General features: G+C 49.1%; 1 protein-coding gene across 1 annotated transcript; it reads left to right on the forward strand.

Annotated features, from left to right (window-relative positions):
* Positions 1 to 15374: 15374 nt before the first annotated feature.
* On the forward strand, positions 15375 to 16142 carry LOC121107963 (olfactory receptor 14J1-like; the record flags this gene model as incomplete). Its single annotated transcript, XM_040654607.1, has 1 exon — positions 15375 to 16142. A coding segment is annotated over one exon (768 nt), but the record flags the coding sequence as incomplete, so codon positions are not given.
* Positions 16143 to 21569: the final 5427 nt, after the last annotated feature.

Below are 21569 nucleotides of genomic sequence, written 5' to 3' on the forward strand. Positions count from 1 at the left end.
AGGACACTCTGTATGAGGAGAGACGAGGCAGGGATTGTCTTCTTTCTAATCTTAGGGATGGGAAAAAGACTGGAGGCACAAATCTAAAAGGGGCTGTCAACAGCAGAGAGATTCTACATGCAAGGAAATGCTGTGAGGTTGGTGAAATGAATATTAGGTGTTGTTTGCATGTTGTATGGTGATGAGGCATTGCTGAAGTACATTGAGAAATGCTGACTACTTAGTGATGGGTAGTAGATTCCTCTGCTCTCATCAGGGTCTGACTTCTTTTCACAGTGTTATGGGGGTGCAATCATTCTCCATCTTCTAACTTGTCAAGCTCAGAGCAATTAGAAACATGCCCAACCATCTCCACTTACTCCGCACCAAGCAGCTGTGAATCCCTTTGCCTCTCGGGTCTCATAGGCAGTCATACTGAGAGCACCAGAAGCACTCAGAATTACTCAATTCAGCAAACACTCCATGGACACACTGAGTGAGAGGAGGGAGAACAGAAAAAAATTCACTCAAATTTATTTTTATGACCCACATATTTCTGGCTTTGAGCTCACAGATGCTTACAAGCACCTCTCTATTAGAAGTTACTTCATCTGACCCATTTTGTAAAGAAAACTTGCCCTCACACAACCACCACATTTCCCTGTATCTACGGGGACAAGACTGCTTCCTTGAGAGAAAAAGTGCAGAAGACCTCCAGGCAAACTCAGCATCATGGGATGTAGCTCACATCATTGTGATTGAATGAACATTTTCCACACAGAAATCTCTGACTTGAACCTTTGTACTCCTTGGACAGGTCCGGGTGCCCAGAAGTCCCAGATGCCCAACAGCAGCTCCATCAGCGAGTTCCTCCTCCTGGCGTTGGCAGACACGCGGCAGCTGCAGCTCCTGCACTTCTGGCTCTTGCTGGGCATCTACCTGGCTGCCCTCCTGGGCAACGGCCTCATCAGCACAGCCGTAGCCTGCGACCACCGCCTGCACACCCCCATGTACTTCTTCCTCCTCAACCTCGCCCTCCTCGACCTGGGCTGCATCTCCACCACTCTCCCCAAAGCCATGGCCAATGCCCTCTGGCACACCAGGCACATCTCCTACGCAGGATGTGCCGCACAGGTCTTTTTCTTTTTGTTTTTGTTTTCAACAGAATATTATCTTCTCACCATCATGTCCTATGACTGCTACGTTGCCATCTGCAAGCCCCTGCACTACGGGACCCTGCTGGGCAGCAGAGCTTGTGCCACCATGGCAGCAGCTGCCTGGGGCTCTGGGGTCCTTAATTCCGTGCTGCACACTGCCAATACATTTTCCCTGCCTCTGTGCCATGGCAATGCTGTGGATCAGTTCTTCTGTGAAATCCCCCAGATCCTCAAGCTCTCCTGCTCACAGTTCTACCTCAAGGAAATTTCACTTCTTGTATTTAGTATATCTTTAGCATCTGGGTGTTTTGCTTTCATTCTTTTCTCCTATGTGCAGGTTTTCAGGGCTGTGCTGAGGATGCCCTCTGAGCAGGGACGGCACAAAGCCTTCTCCACGTGCCTCCCTCACCTGGCTGTGGTCTCCCTCTTTGTCAGCACTGCCACATTTGCCTACCTGAAGCCCCCATCACTTTCCTCTCCATCCCTGGACCTGGTGGTGGCAATACTGTTCATCACATTTCTTCTTTATTTCTACCTTTGTCTTCTGTCTTGCAGTCCTAATGGACAAAAGTAAATCAGATAAAGAAATCATCAGAATATCATTTATCTCAGCTCCCACCTCCTCTGGATCCCAGAGAGCAGCCCTGCACACAGGAGCGGTGCAGGAACCAAGAGCCCAACTGCCACACGGAGCTGCAGACCTGCTGTCTGTGGGGCTGCCCCTCACCGCCCAATGGCCTCTCCCTCTCTGCTGCCTTTCAGTTGTGCTGCTGCTTCCCTGGAGCCACGGCCATGGGCAGCAGCAGGACGGGGTCTTTTCAGTGCTGCTCCCTTTGCAGCACCACGCTGTTCTCCTTCTCCTTGCAGTTGTGTCAGCCCTCAGGTCCTGCGTTACGTAGCAGACCAAGGAGAAACACTTTGCCTGAGATGCGCCTGGAATTGTCTCAAAGGCTTGGAAGAGCATTGCCGTGATGACAGAAGGCTGGAGACTTGGGGGAGGAGAGTCCTGTGAAAAATGAGATGGCCTCGCTCTGTCCAAAACGTTCCCATTGTGCTGTAAGAAGTTCTGACTGCAAACTTGTTTTTGATGGACTTGTTTATTGCCAACTCACTTGCAGTCCTGGATGGCACACCTATACATCTAGGAGCCAAAGAAGGATGCCAGAGAGATCCTTGAGGATCTTTTCTGAGACTTTCATGCTGCAAAACTATGGGACAAGCAAGATCACACGCCAAGGACCCTCCGCATCTGTTGGCTGGAGCAGTGATCTCTTTCTCTGTCCCTCTCTCTCTCTCTCCCCACTCTGTCTCTCTCTTTTTGTTCTTGTCATCTCATTGGAGATGAGAGGAGATGAGGCTCCTCTTCCTCTCATAAAGATTAGGCTTACTTCACATTACACCAGACTTACTTTGATTTCTTATATCATCGCAAATTTTAGCTGCACATGGAATGACTGTAAAAGTACCACTACCTTTAAGATACTGATTGTGCAGAGATTGTCATTAAAACTGATGACTATGTTTGGACTGTGTCAATTTCACTGTTATCTAACCAGGGGCTGTGAATCTGGGCACCTCTCCCTCCCTTTATGTGTTCAAGGCAGGGGCAGAAAGAAGGATGGATGCCTCTCACAGAGCAGGGCGCAGCAATTCACTCACGGGGCTGCTCTCTGAAAAGGCCCGTTGCTTTGATGGGGTTCTCTGTGGATTGAGGGGGCAGTTTCACAGTCTCAGGGTAACCTGTGAGGCACAAACTTCCAACCTTTTGGCTTGCCTGGGCCGCATTTACTGAGTAGAATTTTTCTGGGGGCAAATATATGTAGGTCACTCCAAAAGGAATGCCTCCTACTTCTTTCCATGGAAACGGCAACAGATAGAAAGAGCAGAAGAACATTACTTGATAGTGCAAATTCTCATCTACAAAGCACTGTTTTTCAACAGAGTCTCCACTATCAGCTATGCATTTTTGCTGGTGATGAACATAATATAGGGGGGGCTAGCAATACGGATCAGTATATTAGCTTAAGGACCAAGATATTACTTAAGTAAAAGGAATCAATGTGTGCCAGGTCTAAAACTGAACTAAAAGTTCAGCTTTGCTTGGTGTGCTAACAGTCTTGTTTTTCTCAATTATCCTGCTTCACTGAAGCTCTGAAGTCACAATAAGACTACTGCAATCTTTGCATCCGCCAGGTGCAAGGACTTTTTCTTGGCTTTCATATAAATTGTTGTGAGTTACAGTGTCCCAAGACAGAAAGTTGTTCATTATGGCATAACAAGCAAAGGAAACTTGCTAAACTGGGGAAAAAGAGCTGAAGATCGGCCAAAAGCCACAGCAATTAAGCTGAAGGAGAAATAAAGGGGAGGACGCAAGTCACTGTACCTCTACTTAAGATGCAACTGTGCATGCCCAGGGAGACATTAGCATATATTAGTGAGGTTTTGGTAAAGAATGAATGCATTTGCCAATGAACTGCGTATGTATATGCTTTGCAATCTGACGGGGTCGACAGGAAGGACACAGACACCAACAGAAGGGATGGGCTCATTTTTCTGTCCATTTCAAAGTAATACAAAAATAAAGCTGCGCCTATAGACAAAGGATAAGCTTAACATTAAAGAAAATAAGCAAGGTAATGCATCTACTCATTACTGCATGACGTTAGTGATAGTGATTAAGAAAGAGACATCACCAATAGACCTCATACACTACCATCATCCAGACCTGCAGTCGCTGGGAAGCCCCAGTTGCAGCGAGATAGCCTGTGCTGTGGCCCTGGGGCCAGTACAGATGGGACAGGATGTAAAAAACACGCTGCTGCTGGAGAGAATGGTCCCACTTGGAGTCTGTGGCAAAGAGCCTCAGGAGAGACCCGAGGCCAGCCCTTGGGATTCTGGAGTCGAGCATACAGGGGATCAGAAGAGGGCTACACTCCAAATGAGAAGGAGATCTTAAAAGCAAATGAGGAGTTTGGGATGTTTTGGAAGTAATTGGCACTGAAACACAGCTCTTTCTGGTACCTCGACTGCCAGTGCTGAACTGGATGTTTAAAAGAAAGGTCCTCTCCACCCATCATGCTGCTGATGCCACATGGAGTAAGTGGATTGTGTTCATTATGCAACGAGTGTGGATGGGGAACCTCAGCAGTCTAGGAATCCTAGAGGTGATCATTGACTGGTCTGAAGGTAAAAAGTTCAGCACATCAGGGGCAGAAGAGGTATCACATGCTAAAGAGGCCCCACCATACAATGAACTACCAGAGTATGAAAAGAAGTATGCCCTGTTCATGGATGGATCGTGTCGTACTGTGGGGAAGCATCACAGATGGAAAGCTGCTGAGTGGAGCCCCACACGTCAGGTTACAGAGGCCACTGAAGGAAAAGGAGAAGCAAGTCAGCTCACAGAGGTAAAGGCTGTCCAACTGGCCTTAGATGTCGCTGAACGGGAGAGGTGGCCAATGCTTTATCGTTACACTGACTCATGGGGGGTGGCAAATGCCTTATGGCGGTGGTTACAGCAGTGGGAGAAAAATAAATGGCAACTGAAGGGTAAACCTATTTGGGCAGCTGAACTGTGGACAGACATTGCTGCCTGAACAAAAAATATGGTTATAAAGGTGTGTCACGTAGATGCCCATGTGCCCAAGAGTCGGGCTAGTGAGGAACAGCAAAATAACCATCAGGTAGAGCAAGCTGCCAGAACTGAGGTGGCTCAAATAGACTTGGACTGGCAGAACAAGGGAGAATTATTCCTAGCTTGGTGGGCCCATGAGACCTCAGACCATCAAGAAGAGACACGACATATAAATGGGCTAGAGACCCAGGGGTGGACTTAACTATGGACGCTGTTGCACAAGTTATTCATGACTGTGACACGTGTGCCAGAATTAAACAAGCCAAGAGGATGAAACCTTTCTGGGGGGAAGGGGATGGCAAAAGAATAAATATGGGGAGGCATGGCAGGTTGATTACATCACCTAGCCACAATCTCACAATGGTAAGCATTATGTGCTCACCATGGTGGAAGCAACCACTGGGTGGCTTGAAACATATGCAGTACCCCATGCTACCGCCAGAAACACCATATTAGGTCTGGACAAACGAGTCCTGTGGCGACACGGCACTCCAGAAAGTATTCAATCAGATAATGGGACTCATTTCAAATCATGGCACTGAGTGGATTTATCACATGCCCTATCATGCACCAGCTTCTGATAAAATTGAACGATACAATGGGTTGTTAAAAACCATGCTGAAAGCAATGGGCGGTGGAACATTTAAGCACTGGGAGAAGCATTTGGCAGAAGCCACCTGGTTGGTCAGTGCTAGAGGATCTATCAGTCAAGATGGTCCTGCCCAAGCCAGCTCCCTACATACTGTAGAGGGAGATAAGGTCCCTGTAGTACATGGAAAGAGCATGTTGGGAAAAGCTGTTTGGGTCCTTCCAGCCTCTGGAAAGGGCACAAGCTCTGCTGCCCAGCAGGGTCCCGTAGTGCAGGGGCTTGCAGATGGCAACATAGCGGTCATAGGACATGATGGTGAGAAGGCAATATTCTGCTGAGAGGAAGAAGACAAAGAAGAAGACCTGTGCAGCACATCCTGCATAGGAGATGTGCCTGGTGTGCCAGAGGGCATTGGCCATGGCTTTGGGGAGAGTGGTGGAGATGCAGGCCAGATCGAGGAGGGCGAGGTTGAGGAGGAAGAAGTACATGGGGGTGTGCAGGCGGTGGTCGCAGGCTACGGCTGTGCTGATGAGGCCGTTGCCCAGGAGGGCAGCCAGGTAGATGCCCAGCAAGAGCCAGAAGTGCAGGAGCTGCAGCTGCCGCGTGTCTGCCAACGCCAGGAGGAGGAACTCGCTGATGGAGCTGCTGTTGGGCATCTGCAGTTCCTGGGCATGGAGTCCTGTTCAGGGTGCAGAAGATAATGACAAGTCAGTGACCATTTTCAGAGACACTCCTCCCACCATAATATAAGAGCTTTCCTTTGTCTTAGGAAAATGGTCACTTAACTGCATAACTTCAGTTTACTTTCATGAGGTTCACCATCCCTTCAGAAGTAGAAGCTTAAGGTGCTCTTTGTTTCCTCTCATTTCCTAATCCTATCCCAGCCTCCTGGACATTTTCCTCCTGTGATCAATTTCCATGTCTCATATCTGTACCCTGTCTGTACTCAGAGTGCCCTCCCCAACCACTATGCACTGGAATTTCTGTTAGAGAATGCTGCCTGTTTGCAAGAAAGGTGCATTATTCATGTCTGCAGAGAATGACAATAATTTCAGCTGATGCTGTCCCTTGGGAGAGGAGAGGCTGAAAGTGCATGTGGAGATTGTTCATAAAACTGCAGAATGAGAAAGGTACAATTCAGGATTCTCAGAGATGTGCTCATATTTCCCTGACAAACACAACAAACACATAGAAACTGCATGCTGACACTCTGCGATGGGATGTCCCAGATTCACTGATCCCTCCAGGAAAAGTGGCAGCATTTCCTGAAGATACAAAATTACCATGTGAAGGGCTGAAAGCAATGCTCCTCCAGTGAGCTCACAGCCTGCTCACTGCGTGCACATCCTTTAATCTCTCTCCTTTCCCTTCTATCCTCATGTCACCTGCAGATCATGCCCCCAGCCCTGCTGTGCTGTGCAGAAGAGCTGCTCCTGGGCACAGCTGTCTCTCTGCAGCACTGCCCACTTGTATCAGCTCCCTGTGTCCCAGGAGCCCGGCCCAGCTCAGCAGCAGAGGATGTCATTTTCATCCTTCCCACTCATCTCCCCTGAGATGTCCCTGGGTCTCCACAGCCAACACCTCCTGAAAGACAACAGCATCATGGCTGTACTTAGAAATCTTCTGAATTAACCACCAAATATCCAGAGGACAGTGACCAATTCCAGACATATGGTTAGTCCTACCAGAGAGTGTTTGCTGTAACAAAAAAGGCACATGGAGAAGGACAGGGAGGGGTGGACTTTCGCTGTGCAGGGCAGTAGTCCACGCAGCTGCAAATGCAGCACTGGGCCATCAGGAAAGCCATGCCCTAAGAGAGTCTGCACTGCTTGGATAACCCTGAGCCCCACAATGGAAGTAATGCCCTTTTGCCACCTACTGAACACAAAAAGCAAAGATGAGCTATCCAGCCAGTCTAAGTCCAATGTCACTATCCAATTAGGATGTTTTCTACCCTCTGTGAGAGTGCACTGAGCTGTGCCTGGGGATGGCAGAACAGCCACACCAGAGTGAATAGAAATGGCAAACAGAGGAGCCCAACAGTGTCTGTTCCTGGCTTCCTGATCAGGAAGAGCAAGTAGAAGGTGCCCTCTACACACACATGGGAGCCTCATGTTGTCAGGCCCTTGTCCACTTTTTGGGCCTTTTTCACTCTAGTGTCTGCTACAGGTACAGCACAGCAGGGCATACACCATCCAGGACATCCCTGGAGAGCACAGATGGCAGCTTCGTGACCATGCCATAGAGGAACCAAAAAGGAGAGGTGTTCTGCTGGGTCTCATACTTACCAGCCAGGAAGGGCTAGCGGGGAATGCGAAGATCAAAGAGAACATGGGCTACTAGTCCAGCAGGGTAAGGCTCTCAAGGGAATAGGTTCAAAACATGTGATAACTGTCTAAGGATCACTGGTTCCAAGCAGAGTAAGACCATTCCAAGGAAGAGGAAGCCAAGTGAAATTGTCAGATGTCCTGCAGGAATGGTAATGGATTGACCTAGTCAAACCCAAACACGGAAAGGAAGCATACAGGACATGGAAACAAGAAGAGGTCACCTGGCAGCAATGCAGAGACTTTGTCCGGCGTACCTACTGAGGTGAGCTTAGGAATGTTAGAGTTCAACTGCAATTGAATGTGCCCAGGCATATCACAGACAAGAAGGGCTTATAGAAATGTGTAGGTGACAAAAGGAAGGCAAGGGAGAATGTGGGCCTAGAGTAGAATGGGACAGGGAACCTGGTGTGACAGGACATGGAAAAGTCTCTGATACTGCTTTCCTTCCTGACCTCACTGTTTATTAGTTGGACTGGGCTTCTTGGAATCCGAGGTGCCAGAGACAGGTGGGAAATGTTGGTGCAAGGCAGATGTGCCCTTGGTGATAGAGGAGATGATCAGGGAATTCCTAAGCAAACAGGATCCTGACTTGGAAGAGAGTGACAGGAATCACAGAATCCTTGAAAATCTTGGGTTGGAAGGGCCTTAAAGACAATCAAATTCCAACTCCCTTGCTGTGGGCAGGGCTGTCACACTGTAGATCTGGATGCCTGGGGCTCTTGACATCTTGAACATTTGCAGGTATAGGGCAGCCCCAACTTCTCTGGGCTACCTGTTCCGCACCTGTCCTGTGTCTCACATCATGATCTATGGAATGTTGGGAATGCCTTCCAAACATCTAATGTAAATCTCTCCTTTGGTTTTTTACCAATCATCCTTGACCTATTATGAAGGAAGTTAGAAGTCAGTATCCACCTTTGTTTATGTGAAGAAGACTGTGGTTAGATGATGGATGGAAGGCATTATCCAGAGCCATGCCTCCACATTTCAGGTCCCCAGCACATCAAATATGTCACCAAGCCAGAGTGGGTTTGGGAAGGTTCAGCCAAGGTGACTGGGCCTGGAGCACATCACCTATGAGGAGAGGCTGAGGGAGCAGGGCTTGTACAGCCTGCAGAAGGGAAGGCTGAAGGGGATCTGATTGCAGACTGCCAGAACCTATGAGGAGGTGATGGAGAGCACAGAGCCAGGCCCTTCCTCTTGGTGCATGTGGGAGATAAAAGAGAATGTGTGGGAGGTGAGAGCGGTAAGGGAGGGGAGCAAGAGAGGTTCAGCCTGTGCATCCAAAAAGCACCTTTTCACCACAAGCTGATAGAAGAATTGGTGCAGGTCTCCCAGTGAGGCCCTGTAGTCTCTACCCATGGAGGTTTTCAAAGTCCATCCAGAGCAAATGCTGAACAACTTGGTCTGTCCCTCTTTGTGATGGGTTGGACTGCAGGCACCCCCCAGGTTTCCTTCCAGCCTGGGTTACCTTGTGATCCCATGTCCTCATGGCCTATTGCTGATGGGAAGAGAGCAGATGTTTATAGGGCATGAAGCATCCTGTGCTGCATGTGACCATCTGAAACAAGGTCTGAGAGCATGAAAAGAGATCAAACCACAGTGTGAAACAGTCAGTGCAAAGACTGAGAGCTGTCATGGACAGTTCTGGGCAGGGAAATTCTGGGGGGCTCCAGGCTCTGTGCAAGACATAAATGGATCTCCTTTTCTTGTTGAAGCTGTAAGTCTGAAAGATGTGCATTAATGTTAATAAAACTGAACCAAAGAATTGAAGACAAAGACTGAAATCAATGAAAATGTGTTAAAACACTTCTCAACTTCCAATATTCTTTGTGTCCTCTTTAAGTTGAAAATTCAAGTCTGGATGGGGATTATGAGATGTAGGCTTTTTTATTTTTCTCTAGAATGGACAGTGCTTTCCAGAACTGTGTTTACGGGACACAGATGCCTTCAGGTACAGGGACACAGACAGCGGTGCCAGTGCCAATGCCCTGTGACTAATGCCCAGCGTCCACCGCTGCTCTACCCTGCTGCGTATTTCCTCATCCTCCAGGGGTCTCCAGCTCTCCTAAAGAAATGACCATGCTGAAGGGCATGTTTTCAGCAGGCCATCTGGACACACGCTTTTCCCACTGCTCTCCACATCTCCCCATCCCTTGCACATTCCTCACTCAGATACCTCCCAACTATGTGGCTGATCTGCGACCTTCAGGGAGATTACTGGAACCTGCTCCATCTCTCCATGGTCTGATGGACTCTCTTGTCAACTCCTTCACTGTGATTATATCTATCCCTTCCTATCTCTGTCTAACTCATTTCTTGTACAAATATTCCCTGCAAAAGACAAACACCATTAGGTGCAGCTTGAACAAGACATGCAGTTGATCACTGTGTTTTTCTGTTCATTAAATTTCATCACGTTTCTTTCTTTTTGTTGGCAAAATAGAGAAAGCTTTCATTGCCCACATGCAGCTGGTTCTCTGAGAAAAAGCCAGAGGGAGTTGGTGCAAAGGAGGTTTAGCAGTGAGTGGGTGACTCCAGAGGAGAAGGGTGATGTGAGGAAAAGTGATGCCAGTCCCATGGGGCCAACGTGAGTAAAAATGGGGTGGGGAAGTTGAGGAGGACGTCTGTCCACAACAGTGACAGTGCAAAGTTCCTTATGGGAAATCCTGGATGATTATCAACTCCCAGGTGCTGCTTTAAATTCTTGTTTATACACAATTATAAATAAATAAATAAATAGACTTCATAAATGCCCACTTGACTGTGCCACTTTAAGCACTCTCCGGATACTTCTCCAGTTAGCTGTACAAGTTCTGAACACCTGAAGAAGATGACAGGAAGGCACAAGGCACAGGAGGGCTCTTGAGGCTGTATTGGGCCCCAGGGGGCATTTGCTGCTGAGTCCATCAACCACCAGTGCAGAGAGAAGATGGCATGAAGGGCTCAAGAAGACCAAGTCAGAAGGAACAGAGAAGTTTCTTGGAGTATTAATGGGCCCCACTGAGGGCTACTAACAAGCAAGCTTCCCCAGGGACTTGTTAGAGCAGATAATTGGAAGTCATGGTTACAGGCAGGCAAAGGCACTGGGATGGTGGCTGTGATGCTGAGAAAAGCCTCCTTTGTGTTATGAAGCAGAAAGGCCAAGCCCTGATCCCCAGGCCCTTGGCAGGGGGATCCTGTCCCTCCTGTTGGCTCAGGGCCCTTCCTGGGGCAGTGGGATGCAGGATTGTATGAGGTCAAATGAAAGACAAGGGGGCAGCAGCTCCCAGGCTCTGCATGGGGTGCAAGGATGCCATGAGGCCCAAGTCTTGGTTGGGCTGTTTGTCCTGTGGACTGTGGGATGTGAGAAGGGCCCAGTCTGAACAAGCAGTCAGTGACAACAAAACTTGGAACTGCAGATCTCCCAGGCCCAAGGTGGAGGCACCATTTCCTCACTGGGAGTGTTTGGTTCTGGGGATGCCATGTTTGATGCTCACCCACATGCAGAGCTCCTGACTGACTGCAACACCACTGTGCTCATACCAGCTGTGATATACCACAGCGGTGCTGAACTCACTGAGCTTGTCTCCCCTTAACAGCGCAGTGACTCTGACAACACTGTAATCCTGACCGCTGCCACAACTCAGTAATTCTGACATCACTGCTCTCTACACCACTGAGACAACACAATGACTCAGGTGTCAGTAAGCTCCTATCCACTGTGACAACACAGTGGCTCCAACATCATCATGCTTCTACCCACGATCATAGAATCCTAGAATATCCTGAGCTAAAAAGGACACACAAGGATTTTCAAGTCCAACTTCTGCCTCCACACAACTACCCAAAAGGCAGACCATATCACTGAGAGTGTTGTCTGAATGCTTCTTGAACTCCAGCAATCTTGGTGCTGTAACTCCTTTCCTTGGGGTCCTCCTCCAGTGCTCTCCTTTGGACACACTCCCATAGTTTTAAGTCCTTTATGTTCTGTGTTGCCCAGCAGTGCACCCAGTGCTCCAGGTGAGGCTCCAGCAGTTCAGAGCAGAGAGGGACAATGGCCTTCACTCAACCAGGACCCCCCCCTTGATAGCAAGACAGCGTCCCATCCCCCAGTCAGTGTGTATGTCCAGGGTTGACCCTACCCACTTGCAGAATCTGGCACTTGTTCTTATTATACTTCATGAGGTTGGTAGTTGTCTACATCTCCATCTTGTCCACACCCTTTTACAAGTCCTCTGAACCCTCAGTGGAGGCAACAGCTCCACCCAGGTTAGCATTGTCAGCAAACTTGCTCAGAACATCCTCTGATCCTACATGCAAGACACTGATGAAAACTTTAAGGAGAAGTGGCCCTAAATGGAACCCTGTGGAACCCTGCTTGTGGCTGGCCACCAGCCTGAATTGCTGAAATCCTTTGGGCTCCTCTCATTGGCCAAATGCTCACTCATCATATTATGTTTCTGTCTAGCCCTTTGCAGGACACTTTGTCCTGAAGCATACGCTGAGGAACAGTATTAAAATCCCATATGAAATCCTAAGCAATAACATCAGTTGGCTTCCTCTCATCAATTAGATGGTTGACTTCTTAATAAAAGGACCTTAAGTTCTACAGGACCTTCCTTTCATGAACTCGTGTTGGCTGTGACCAATGACAGAATTGTCCTTCAGGTGTTTTTCAGTAACATCCAGCATCATTTTCTCCATAATTTTATCAGGCACTGAATTGAGACTGTCAGGTCCGTAATTGCTGATTTCATCTTTCTTCCTCTTCTTTCAAACTGGAACAGTATTTGCCAGCTTCCTGTGAAATGGGAACTGGCATGACCCTAGACTTCTTCTGATGCCACTCAAATGAGTGTCCACAGCAAACTGAGGTGTCACCTGTGAAAGAATGTAGATGTGCCATTGCTTTGTAATGCCTTGAATGGCAGACTGTGTCAAAGGCAGCAGAGAGGAAGATCTGGCTCTTCTGTTGTGAGCTCATCCATTTGGTCAGCGGAATAACACGACATGCTCCCTGGGAACAGGTGCAAAAGGCACACTGGGTGCCCTAAGCACAGGGCTATGGTGGCATTTAGGATGGCCAAGAATACCTCCCTTCTGGCCCTCAGCTGATGCTCAGGAAGGAGGTGTCTATCTCAGAGATTTTCCACCACACTTCACAAGCACCAGCACACAACTAGGATCACCCCAGGCACCTCGGGCACCCCTGAGTGTGTCTGTGTGAGCAACGCAGTCCCTGTTGATTAAGGACCAAGCGTTCAGATGAGGGGCTCACACACAGACACCTCACTGTGCACATCGGAACTCAACTAAGAGGACATATGGCTCCCATGGACCTCTGGGGAACAGAACCCCATTTCTGTCCCAGGGTTTCCATCAGCAGATGAGATGCCTAATCCTAGGGTTAGGATGAGATGGCTTGATAGTAATAGGACTAAGGGAAATGGCTTTAAAGTACAGAGGGGAGATTTAGGTGAGCTTTTAGGAAGTCATTTTCAACTCAAAGGAAGTGGAACAGGTTTCCCAAAGATATTCTGTGTGTGCCATCCTTGGAGGCATTCAAGGCCAGGTTGGATGGGATCCTGGGCAGCCTGATCTGGTGGTTAGCAGACCTGCCCATGGCTGGGGGTTGGAACTAGTTGCTATTTAAAGTCCTCTCCAACCTAAGCCATGCTGTGATCCAATAACATCCAATCAGCTCTACCACTGCCCAGAACAGTGGAAGTCCACCCCACCCTGTCCTTGTCTGTTTGTCATTTTTGATATGGGTCATGAGCAGAGGTTTCCAGACTTGGCATTTGCTTCTCTCATGGTCAAACTTCTTTTGTTAGGAACATCCTTGTTTTTGGAATCCTCTGGACGTGTTGATTAGTGGATCTGACTTTGAAGTACCTTCTGCAGTGATGACTGTGCTTTCTTGCTGGAGCTGTCAGCACAGGAGGGCCATGCATATCTCCATGGAGAGCTGTGGGGAGAAGGAAATCTCCTTCTCTGCTGCTGAGCTGGGCTGGGCTCCTGAGACACAGGGAGCTGATATAAGTGGGCAGTGATACAGAGAGACAGCTGTGCCCAGGAGCTGCTCCTGAGCACCACACAGCAGGGCTGGGGCCATGACCATCTGGAGATGGGGAGGAGAGAAGGAAGAGAGCTTAAGGGTTGTGTGGCACAATAGCAGGCTGAGAGCTCACTGGAGGTGCATTTCTCACTATTGTTGACAAGGTAAGTCTTTTGCTCCAGGCAATGTATCTTCTTTTCCTGTAGAGATCACTAACTCAGTGACATCCCATTAGACACCTGGCTGAAGGTGCTCCATGTTTCTTTACTGTGGAGAAAGAGCTGCTCCAGCTGAGGGCTTCCGTGCTTCATTGTCAGCGCACAGCCCTGAGGGCTGTGTGTCCCAGGACGGCTGCAGGCTGTGCAGCCAGGGGTGCAGCCGGGTGCCCAGGGCTGTGGTGCAGAGCAGGGTCCCTGCTGTGCCCCAGGGGCTGTGTGCCGGGGCAGGGACTCTGCCGCCTGCCAGGCTCAGCACTCAGCCTGCCCGGGGAGCTGCCCAGGGCACTGCGGGGAGACGTGTGGGGGGAAGGAGCCCCCCGGCAGGGCAGGGCAGGGGCCTTCTGCTGCCACAGCTGCTGTCTGGGGTAGGGGGATCACAGCTACGCTGCACCCCAGCATGTTTCCAAGGACACTCTGTATGAGGAGAGGCAAGGCAGGGATTGTCTTCTTTCTAATCTTAGGGATGGGAAAAAGACTGGAGGCAGAAATCTAAAAGTGGTTGTCAACAGCAGAGAGCTTCTACATCCAAGGAAATGCTGTGAGGTTGGTGAAATGAACATTAGGTGTTGTTTGCATGTTGTATGGTGATGAGGCATTGCTGAAGTACGTTGAGAAATGCTGACTACTTAGTGATGGGAAGTAGATTCCTCTGCTCTCATCAGGGTCTGACTTCTTTTCACAGTGTTATGGGGGTGCAATCATTCTCCATCTTCCAACTTGTCGAGCTCAGAGCAATTAGAAACATGCCCAACCATTTCCACTTTCTCTGCAGTAAGCAGCTGTGAATCCCTTTGCCTCTCGAGTCTCATAGGCATTCATACTGAGTGCACCAGGAGCACTCAGAATTTCTCAATTCAGCAAACACTCCATGGACACACTGAGCGAGAGGAGGGAGTACAGAAAAAAAATTCACTAAATATTATTTTTATGACCCACATATTTCTGGCTTTGAGCTCACAGATGCTGACAAGTACCTCTCTATTAGAAGTTACTTCATCTGGCACATTTTGTAAAGAAAAGTTGCCCTCACACAACCACCACATTTCCCTGTATCTATGGGGACAAGACTATTTCCTTGAGAGTAAAAGTGCAGAAGCCCTCCAGGCAAACTCAGCATCATGAAATGTAGCTCACAACATTGTGATTGAATGAACATTTTCCACACAGAAATCTCTGACTTGAACCTTTGTACTCCTTGGACAGGTCCTGGTGCCCAGAAGTCCCAGATGCCCAACAGCAGCTCCATCAGCGAGTTCCTCCTCCTGGCGTTGGCAGACACGCGGCAGCTGCAGCTCCTGCACTTCTGGCTCTTGCTGGGCATCTACCTGGCTGCCCTCCTGGGCAACGGCCTCATCAGCACAGCCATAGCCTGCGACCACCGCCTGCACACCCCCATGTACTTCTTCCTCCTCAACCTCGCCCTCCTCGACCTGGGCTGCATCTCCACCACTCTCCCCAAAGCCATGGCCAATGCCCTCTGGCACACCAGGCACATCTCCTACACAGGATGTGCTGCACAGGTCTTTTTCTTTTTCTTTTTGTTTTCAGCAGAGTATTCCCTTCTCACCATCATGTCCTATGACCGCTACGTTGCCATCTGCAAGCCCCTGCACTACGGGACCCTGCTGGGCAGCAGAGCTTGTTCCACCATGGCAGCAGCTGCCTGGGGCACTGGGCTTCTCTATTCCCTGCTGCACACTGCCAATACATTTTCACTGCCTCTGTGCCAAGGCAATGCTGTGGATCAGTTCTTCTGTGAAATCCCCCACATCCTCAAGCTCTCCTGCTCAGGATCAGAATTTCTAAGGGAACTTGGTCTCCTCAGTACTAGTGCCTTTATTGGTGTTGGATGTTTTGTTTTCATTGTTGTGTCCTATGTGCAGATCTTCAGGGCCGTGCTGAGGATGCCCTCTGAGCAGGGACGGCACAAAGCCTTCTCCACGTGCCTCCCTCACCTGGTTGTGCTCTCCCTCTTTGTCAGCACTGCCATGTTTGCCTACCTGAAGCCCCATTCCATTTCTTCCCCACCTGTGGATTTGGTGGTGGCTGTTCTGTATGCAGTGGTACCCCCTGTAATGAATCCACTTATTTACAGCATGAGAAACAAGGAGCTCAAGGTTGCTCTGTCAGAACTGATGAACAAATGTGTTTCAAAAGCAATGAACTGCTCATATTTTTCTGTATGTCATCTGTAATTCAGGTTTTAACAATATCAAACTGTCTCTTTTTGTTTTGTGTTTTCATTGGTTAAATGGAATTTATTAAATGTTTTATTCTGTGTTTTATGTATTTTAATGTTTTTCACTGAAAGTTCATTATGCCTTTGAATTTGTATTCATGTTGTTCCTTAGCAGTGTAACGCAGACACCCTGCACATGACGAACCAGGCCCTCTGTGAACCACATCAAAACAAAGGGCATGCAATGACTTTGTCTGTCGTCCATCTTGTGAGACATTTCTGGAGCTGCCATGGTCAGTTGCTCTCAGAAACCCACAGTCCAGCAGGAAGCATATGGCTGTTAGTCAAACTGTGCGGTGACCTCAGCCTGCAATAGCTGACGGGCCATCCCTTGGCTCCTGGCTGGGTTCTGTGCTTTCAGGCTCACATCTGTCAGTGCCTCTGGCAGGCCAGCAGCAGCACCTGCTTTGCACGTTGGTTGTCAGATCCCCTCTTCCTCAGTCCCTGTGAGACCCTGCATAGGAAAAGGTCTTGGATGTGGGTTCTCATTTCAGAAGTTTCCAATCTTCCTTCTGGGCTTTTTCCTTTTTGTACGCAGAGCTGGCTGCTGCCTCCAGGATGGTCTATGGTAGAGGAATCATGCACAAACGTCTGATAAAAATTAGCCAAGACCTACAGGAGCCATTCTGGAGCATAGGCTGGTAGGTAGAAAGCTGCCTTTAATGTGATGACTGACATGAGGCAGTCAGGAGAAGCCTGGAGAACAGAGATGGGAGATTGAGGGGAGGGCAGAGGAGTTTTACCAGCAAAAAATGAAGATCCTGAAGAGGAAAGAGGGGTTCAGGCAATGTTGGTGCTGCTGTGACTCACTCAGACTGCAAAACCCACAGACTTTAAGCCTCATTTGTACCTCTAAGTGAATTCCTCACCCTGACAGGAATCCACAACAAGAATGCTGAACCTCAGAGCTTCTCATGAAGCCCAAATTAAGAACTCCAGACCCCCAGCAAAACCTTTCCTCTCTTGCCCACTCCAATCCTTAGCCCATGGGTGTCCAGCCTTTTGTCTTGCCTGGGCCACATTTAGTGAATGGAAATTGTCCTGGGCCACACAGTCTTTCCAAAAGGAATGTTTCCTATGTATTTCCATGGAAACTGCAACAGACACAAAGAGCACAATAACACGATTTGATAGAGCAAATTCTCAGCTGCGGCTGCGCAGCATGGAGAAGAGAAGGCTACAAGGTGAGCTGATAGCGACCTTTCAGTACATAAAGAGCAGCTACAGGAAAGAAGGGGACAGGTTCTTTAGAAGGGTCTGTGGTCACAGGAGGAAGGAAAGTGGTTTCCAACTTAGAGAGGGGATTTGAATATAAGGAAAAAGTCTTTGACAGTGAGGGTGGTGAGACACTGGAACAGGTTGTCAGGGATGTGGTGAATGCCCCATCCATGGAGACACTCAAGGCCAGGCTGAACCAGGCACTGAGCAACCTGCTTGAGCTGTGGATGCTCCTGTTCATTGCAGGGTTGTTGGACTCAATGGCCTTTAAGGGTCCTTTCCAACTCTAAGGATACTGTGATTCTAAGACTGGTCCAAATCAGAAGGGGTTTGGTGGGTATTCCACACTCCCTAATATTCTCAGGCTGAGGGCATCACTGAAAGCACCAATAATTGGTTACCTTTTTGCAAAAACTTTGGAATCTGTGTGGCATTTGAAACTGCATCATACTGTCTACCAGTTAAGTAATAGATGAAGCGGGGATGGCTGCTCCAGTATGAAAGCCAGTTGTGTATCTGCTAATACAACCGCCATGCAAGTTCATACCAAGCCAGGAGAAGATCCTATGGGATTTTACACCAGATAACCTACACTGGTGAAAATGCCTCAGTTTGAAACCCCCCAAGAGAATCCCCTCCCCCCCCCCCGGCCCCCCCAAATCCTTATGCATGGGAAGAAAAAAACTGTCTAGGAAGGTTTCAGTGGATTAGCACCAATGGATTTAACCCTTCATGTCAAATGGGACTAAGCATATTTTCCTTCCTTTTGTGCCCACAGGAATCCTGAAAGACCCACACATGGACAGATGAACATAGGTTTTAGGATGACCCAGTAGGATGAATTAATGGTACTATGTTTTACCATGGCCATAATACAAAGCCCTTTGATTTGTGGCCAGAAGGACCCAGAATGGCCATGGGCACAAGCTAATGCTGGATACACCAGAAGGATGGGATTATGCTCCACCAAGAATTGTTTAAACTGGGCTACTGTGGTTATGCATGGAGCCAAAGTGCATTCCAGACAGGCGTGGGACTGAGACAGAGAAAGATGGCTTCCCTTCCTGAGGAGAATACCTGGAGAAGAAATTCAGGTGAGGAGTGGAATGATCAGTGATTCTACACATGGAAAGGTTACCCGAATCAGAGCGTCCAGTGGCATCTCAGGCCTCAGAATGATGAAGTATTGTGCCACTGCAAGGTGGGACCGCTGGTATAACTTTACTCTGGTGGAACCCACTGCTGCGATTTGCCTTTGGCAACAATGGCAGAGGTGAATAGGGCTTCTGTTTAAATTAACAATCACGCGGTCAAAGCACAAGACCCTCGGCTCCATGCACTGCCATGAGACACAGCAAGCACTGCAATGCCAAAAGGCAAAGTAGACCTAAATATTGCAACTTCAGTTTTCCACCTTTTTGGAATGAGCAGCTGGCTTGTTGGGAACGGGATGTTAAGTAGCACAGATGCTGATGTCCTGACGCACAGAGTAAGAGCTGGTACAGACAACCGAAGGAAATGGGAACATCCATTCCAATCATCCCTTTCAGCTCTAGCAGCAAGACAGCGGCTCTGCTCACCTCTTACCAATGGTTGCAATCGAATTCCATGCTACTTTGCACCCTGCAGATACAGAAGCAGCCACCAGAGGGCGCAGCGACCCATTGAAATCCAGCAATCAAAGAGCGCTCTAATCCTACCATCCTACAAAGCAAAGCAAAGCAAACACCCAGAGTCCTACAAAACAAGAGTGTTCCATGCTTGGATTTCTACACTCCTACAACTCTAGAATCCCAGAATCCTAGAAACAGAGACTTCTAGGAATGTAGAACCCTGGAGAAGTAGAATCCTAGAATCCCAGTATCATGCTAGAATCTGAACGTCCTCGAATCCCAGAATCATCCAGGTTGGAGACGACCTCTGAGGTCATCAAGCCCAACCAAGGCCATATCGTGCCATGGAAGTCCCTGCACTGCTCCCCAGCAGCACAAGCTCAGGGCCCAGCAGGGTGACACAGCACAGATACTCTGACGTGGCACAGATATGGGCTTAGCGGTGGACTTGACGGCACTGAGTTAACAGTTGGACGATCTGAGAGGTCATTTCTAACCTAAACAATGCCATGATGGGGAGATGGCTGCAGGGGAGGCTGCTGGCTGAGCAGCCCGAGACCTCAGACCTCAAGGCATTTCACTTGTTCAGTATTCTGCTGTTACAAAAGCCTGAACATTTCTTTTTAGATGGCTGCAAAGCAGCTGATGGGTTTTCCCGAAGAGAACCTTTGATGGGAAATTGCTACCAAGTGTTCATCCACCTGCTTTGGGTTTATTTCAAGGGCAGTCTGCACCTCTCCTCAGTCAAGATTCCTCAGTGATGGCAGCATGGACGATTTGTTGGTTCTTTTCAAAAGCACTGCAGAGCAGGAATAATGCCACGTTGCATTCAAATACAGTGAATAAGGCAGCACTGATAAGCTCTGACAAATACTGTGCGGAGCAGAATCAGCCCAAAGGGAGCTCTTCCAGCTGACTGCTCTCTGGCCAGTTCCCAAAGCAAACATTCAAGTGCTCTTTTCAGAGATGCCCCACAACAGCTCTCTTCTTTGTGGGAAATGCCCCGTGAAGCTGTGACCAGCTGGCTGTTCTGTCAGAGGGAGCACTTCAAATCGGAATCTCACAGTTCCTTGAAGAAGTCGTTTGCAGTTCTAAGCCATTTATCAGTGCTCTGCTATTTCTTTCCTGTCATCCAGATAAAACAAGCCTCACTTTCTTTGAAGCCTTGACAGGAGGTCATCGTCATGGGAACAAAACCCGAAGGACCCCTTTGTTCTGCTGAAGCTCAGGCACACAGCCCAGCAACTTCAGAACCTATTCAGGAACCTTCAGCCAACGCTCAGCCCCAGCCTTGGATTTCCTGCCTGTGTGCCCCAATGACAAACTGTCCTCATGGACAGAGGCGGCACTGCTGCCATCTCAGCCACGTGAGGCAGATTTCTGGTTGTAACATGGGGATTTCAGATGTTGGCTATTTAAAGAGAGCAGAAAATACATGACACAGCTCCTGATGTGACCATAGGAGTCTGGTCCCTCCTCAGCTGCTCCATGATTCTGTAATTCTATGGTACTGCAACACTGTGGTTCTGTGATTCCATGACTCGTTGATTCTATGAGTCTGTCACTCCGTGGTTCAGGTATTCCATGATTCTGAGATTCCGTGATTCTAAAAGTTGTGGTCATTGGGTTTGGCAGCAGTAAAGGAGGAGGAAACCTGCCTGCCATAGCCAAGGTCTGTGATTCACTCCTGACCTCCGGAATGAAGACAAAGGCACTGAGTGGACACTGCCAGCCTCCCTATGTCTATGTGTCTCTGTCACCCACCTGTCCCCACTGCCCACATAGAAACACGGAATGGCCTGGGTTGAAAAGGACCACAATGATCATCGAGCTTCAATCCCCCTGCTCTGTGCAGGGTCACCAACCACCAGACCAGGCTGCCCAGAGCCACATCCAGCCTGGCCTTGACGGCCCCACCTATGGCCTTCCAGGTCCCTGTCACCAACCAGTTCCCATTTGGCTGCAGGTCCCCATTTCCTCATATTTCCATGATGTCCCCATATTGCCATGATATTCTCATGTCCCCATGATGTCCCCATATCCCCATGATGTCCGCGTATCTTCACGTCCCCATGTCCCCGTGTCCCCCTGATTTCCCAATAGCTCCATCATTTCCTCACTGCCCATGTCCCATTTGCCCTCTCACCTCCCAGTGTCCCCACGTGCTGTGTCCCCACTTCCCCAAAGGATCAGCCCCACACCTTGCTGCCTCACGGGACTCAAGAGAACTCGGGGATGAGTCCTTGGACATAGCCTTGATATGGGGACAGTGCCATCTCTGGGTGGTCCTAGGAGACAGAAAGGCCAGGCTGTGCTGTGTGCTGGGACTTGGCTTTGGGCTCACTGCCATCAGGATCCCAGCACTCAGTGTTCTTCCTCTGATCCCTGCTCCCTCCTGAGCACCGGGGCCAGGGCAGAGGGTGGCTGTATGCCAGGCTCAGTCCATGCCAGGGGAGCCTGCCAAGGCCAGGGGCATCTGGGGAGCGGGAGAGGCTCTGGGAGGATAAATGCAGCCCATGCCTCCTGCAGCCTCACCCAGCTCCCAGAGCACA

The sequence above is a fragment of the Gallus gallus genome, chromosome 33, assembly GCF_016699485.2.
Source record: "Gallus gallus isolate bGalGal1 chromosome 33, bGalGal1.mat.broiler.GRCg7b, whole genome shotgun sequence".
NCBI classification, from domain to species: Eukaryota; Metazoa; Chordata; class Aves; order Galliformes; family Phasianidae; genus Gallus; species Gallus gallus.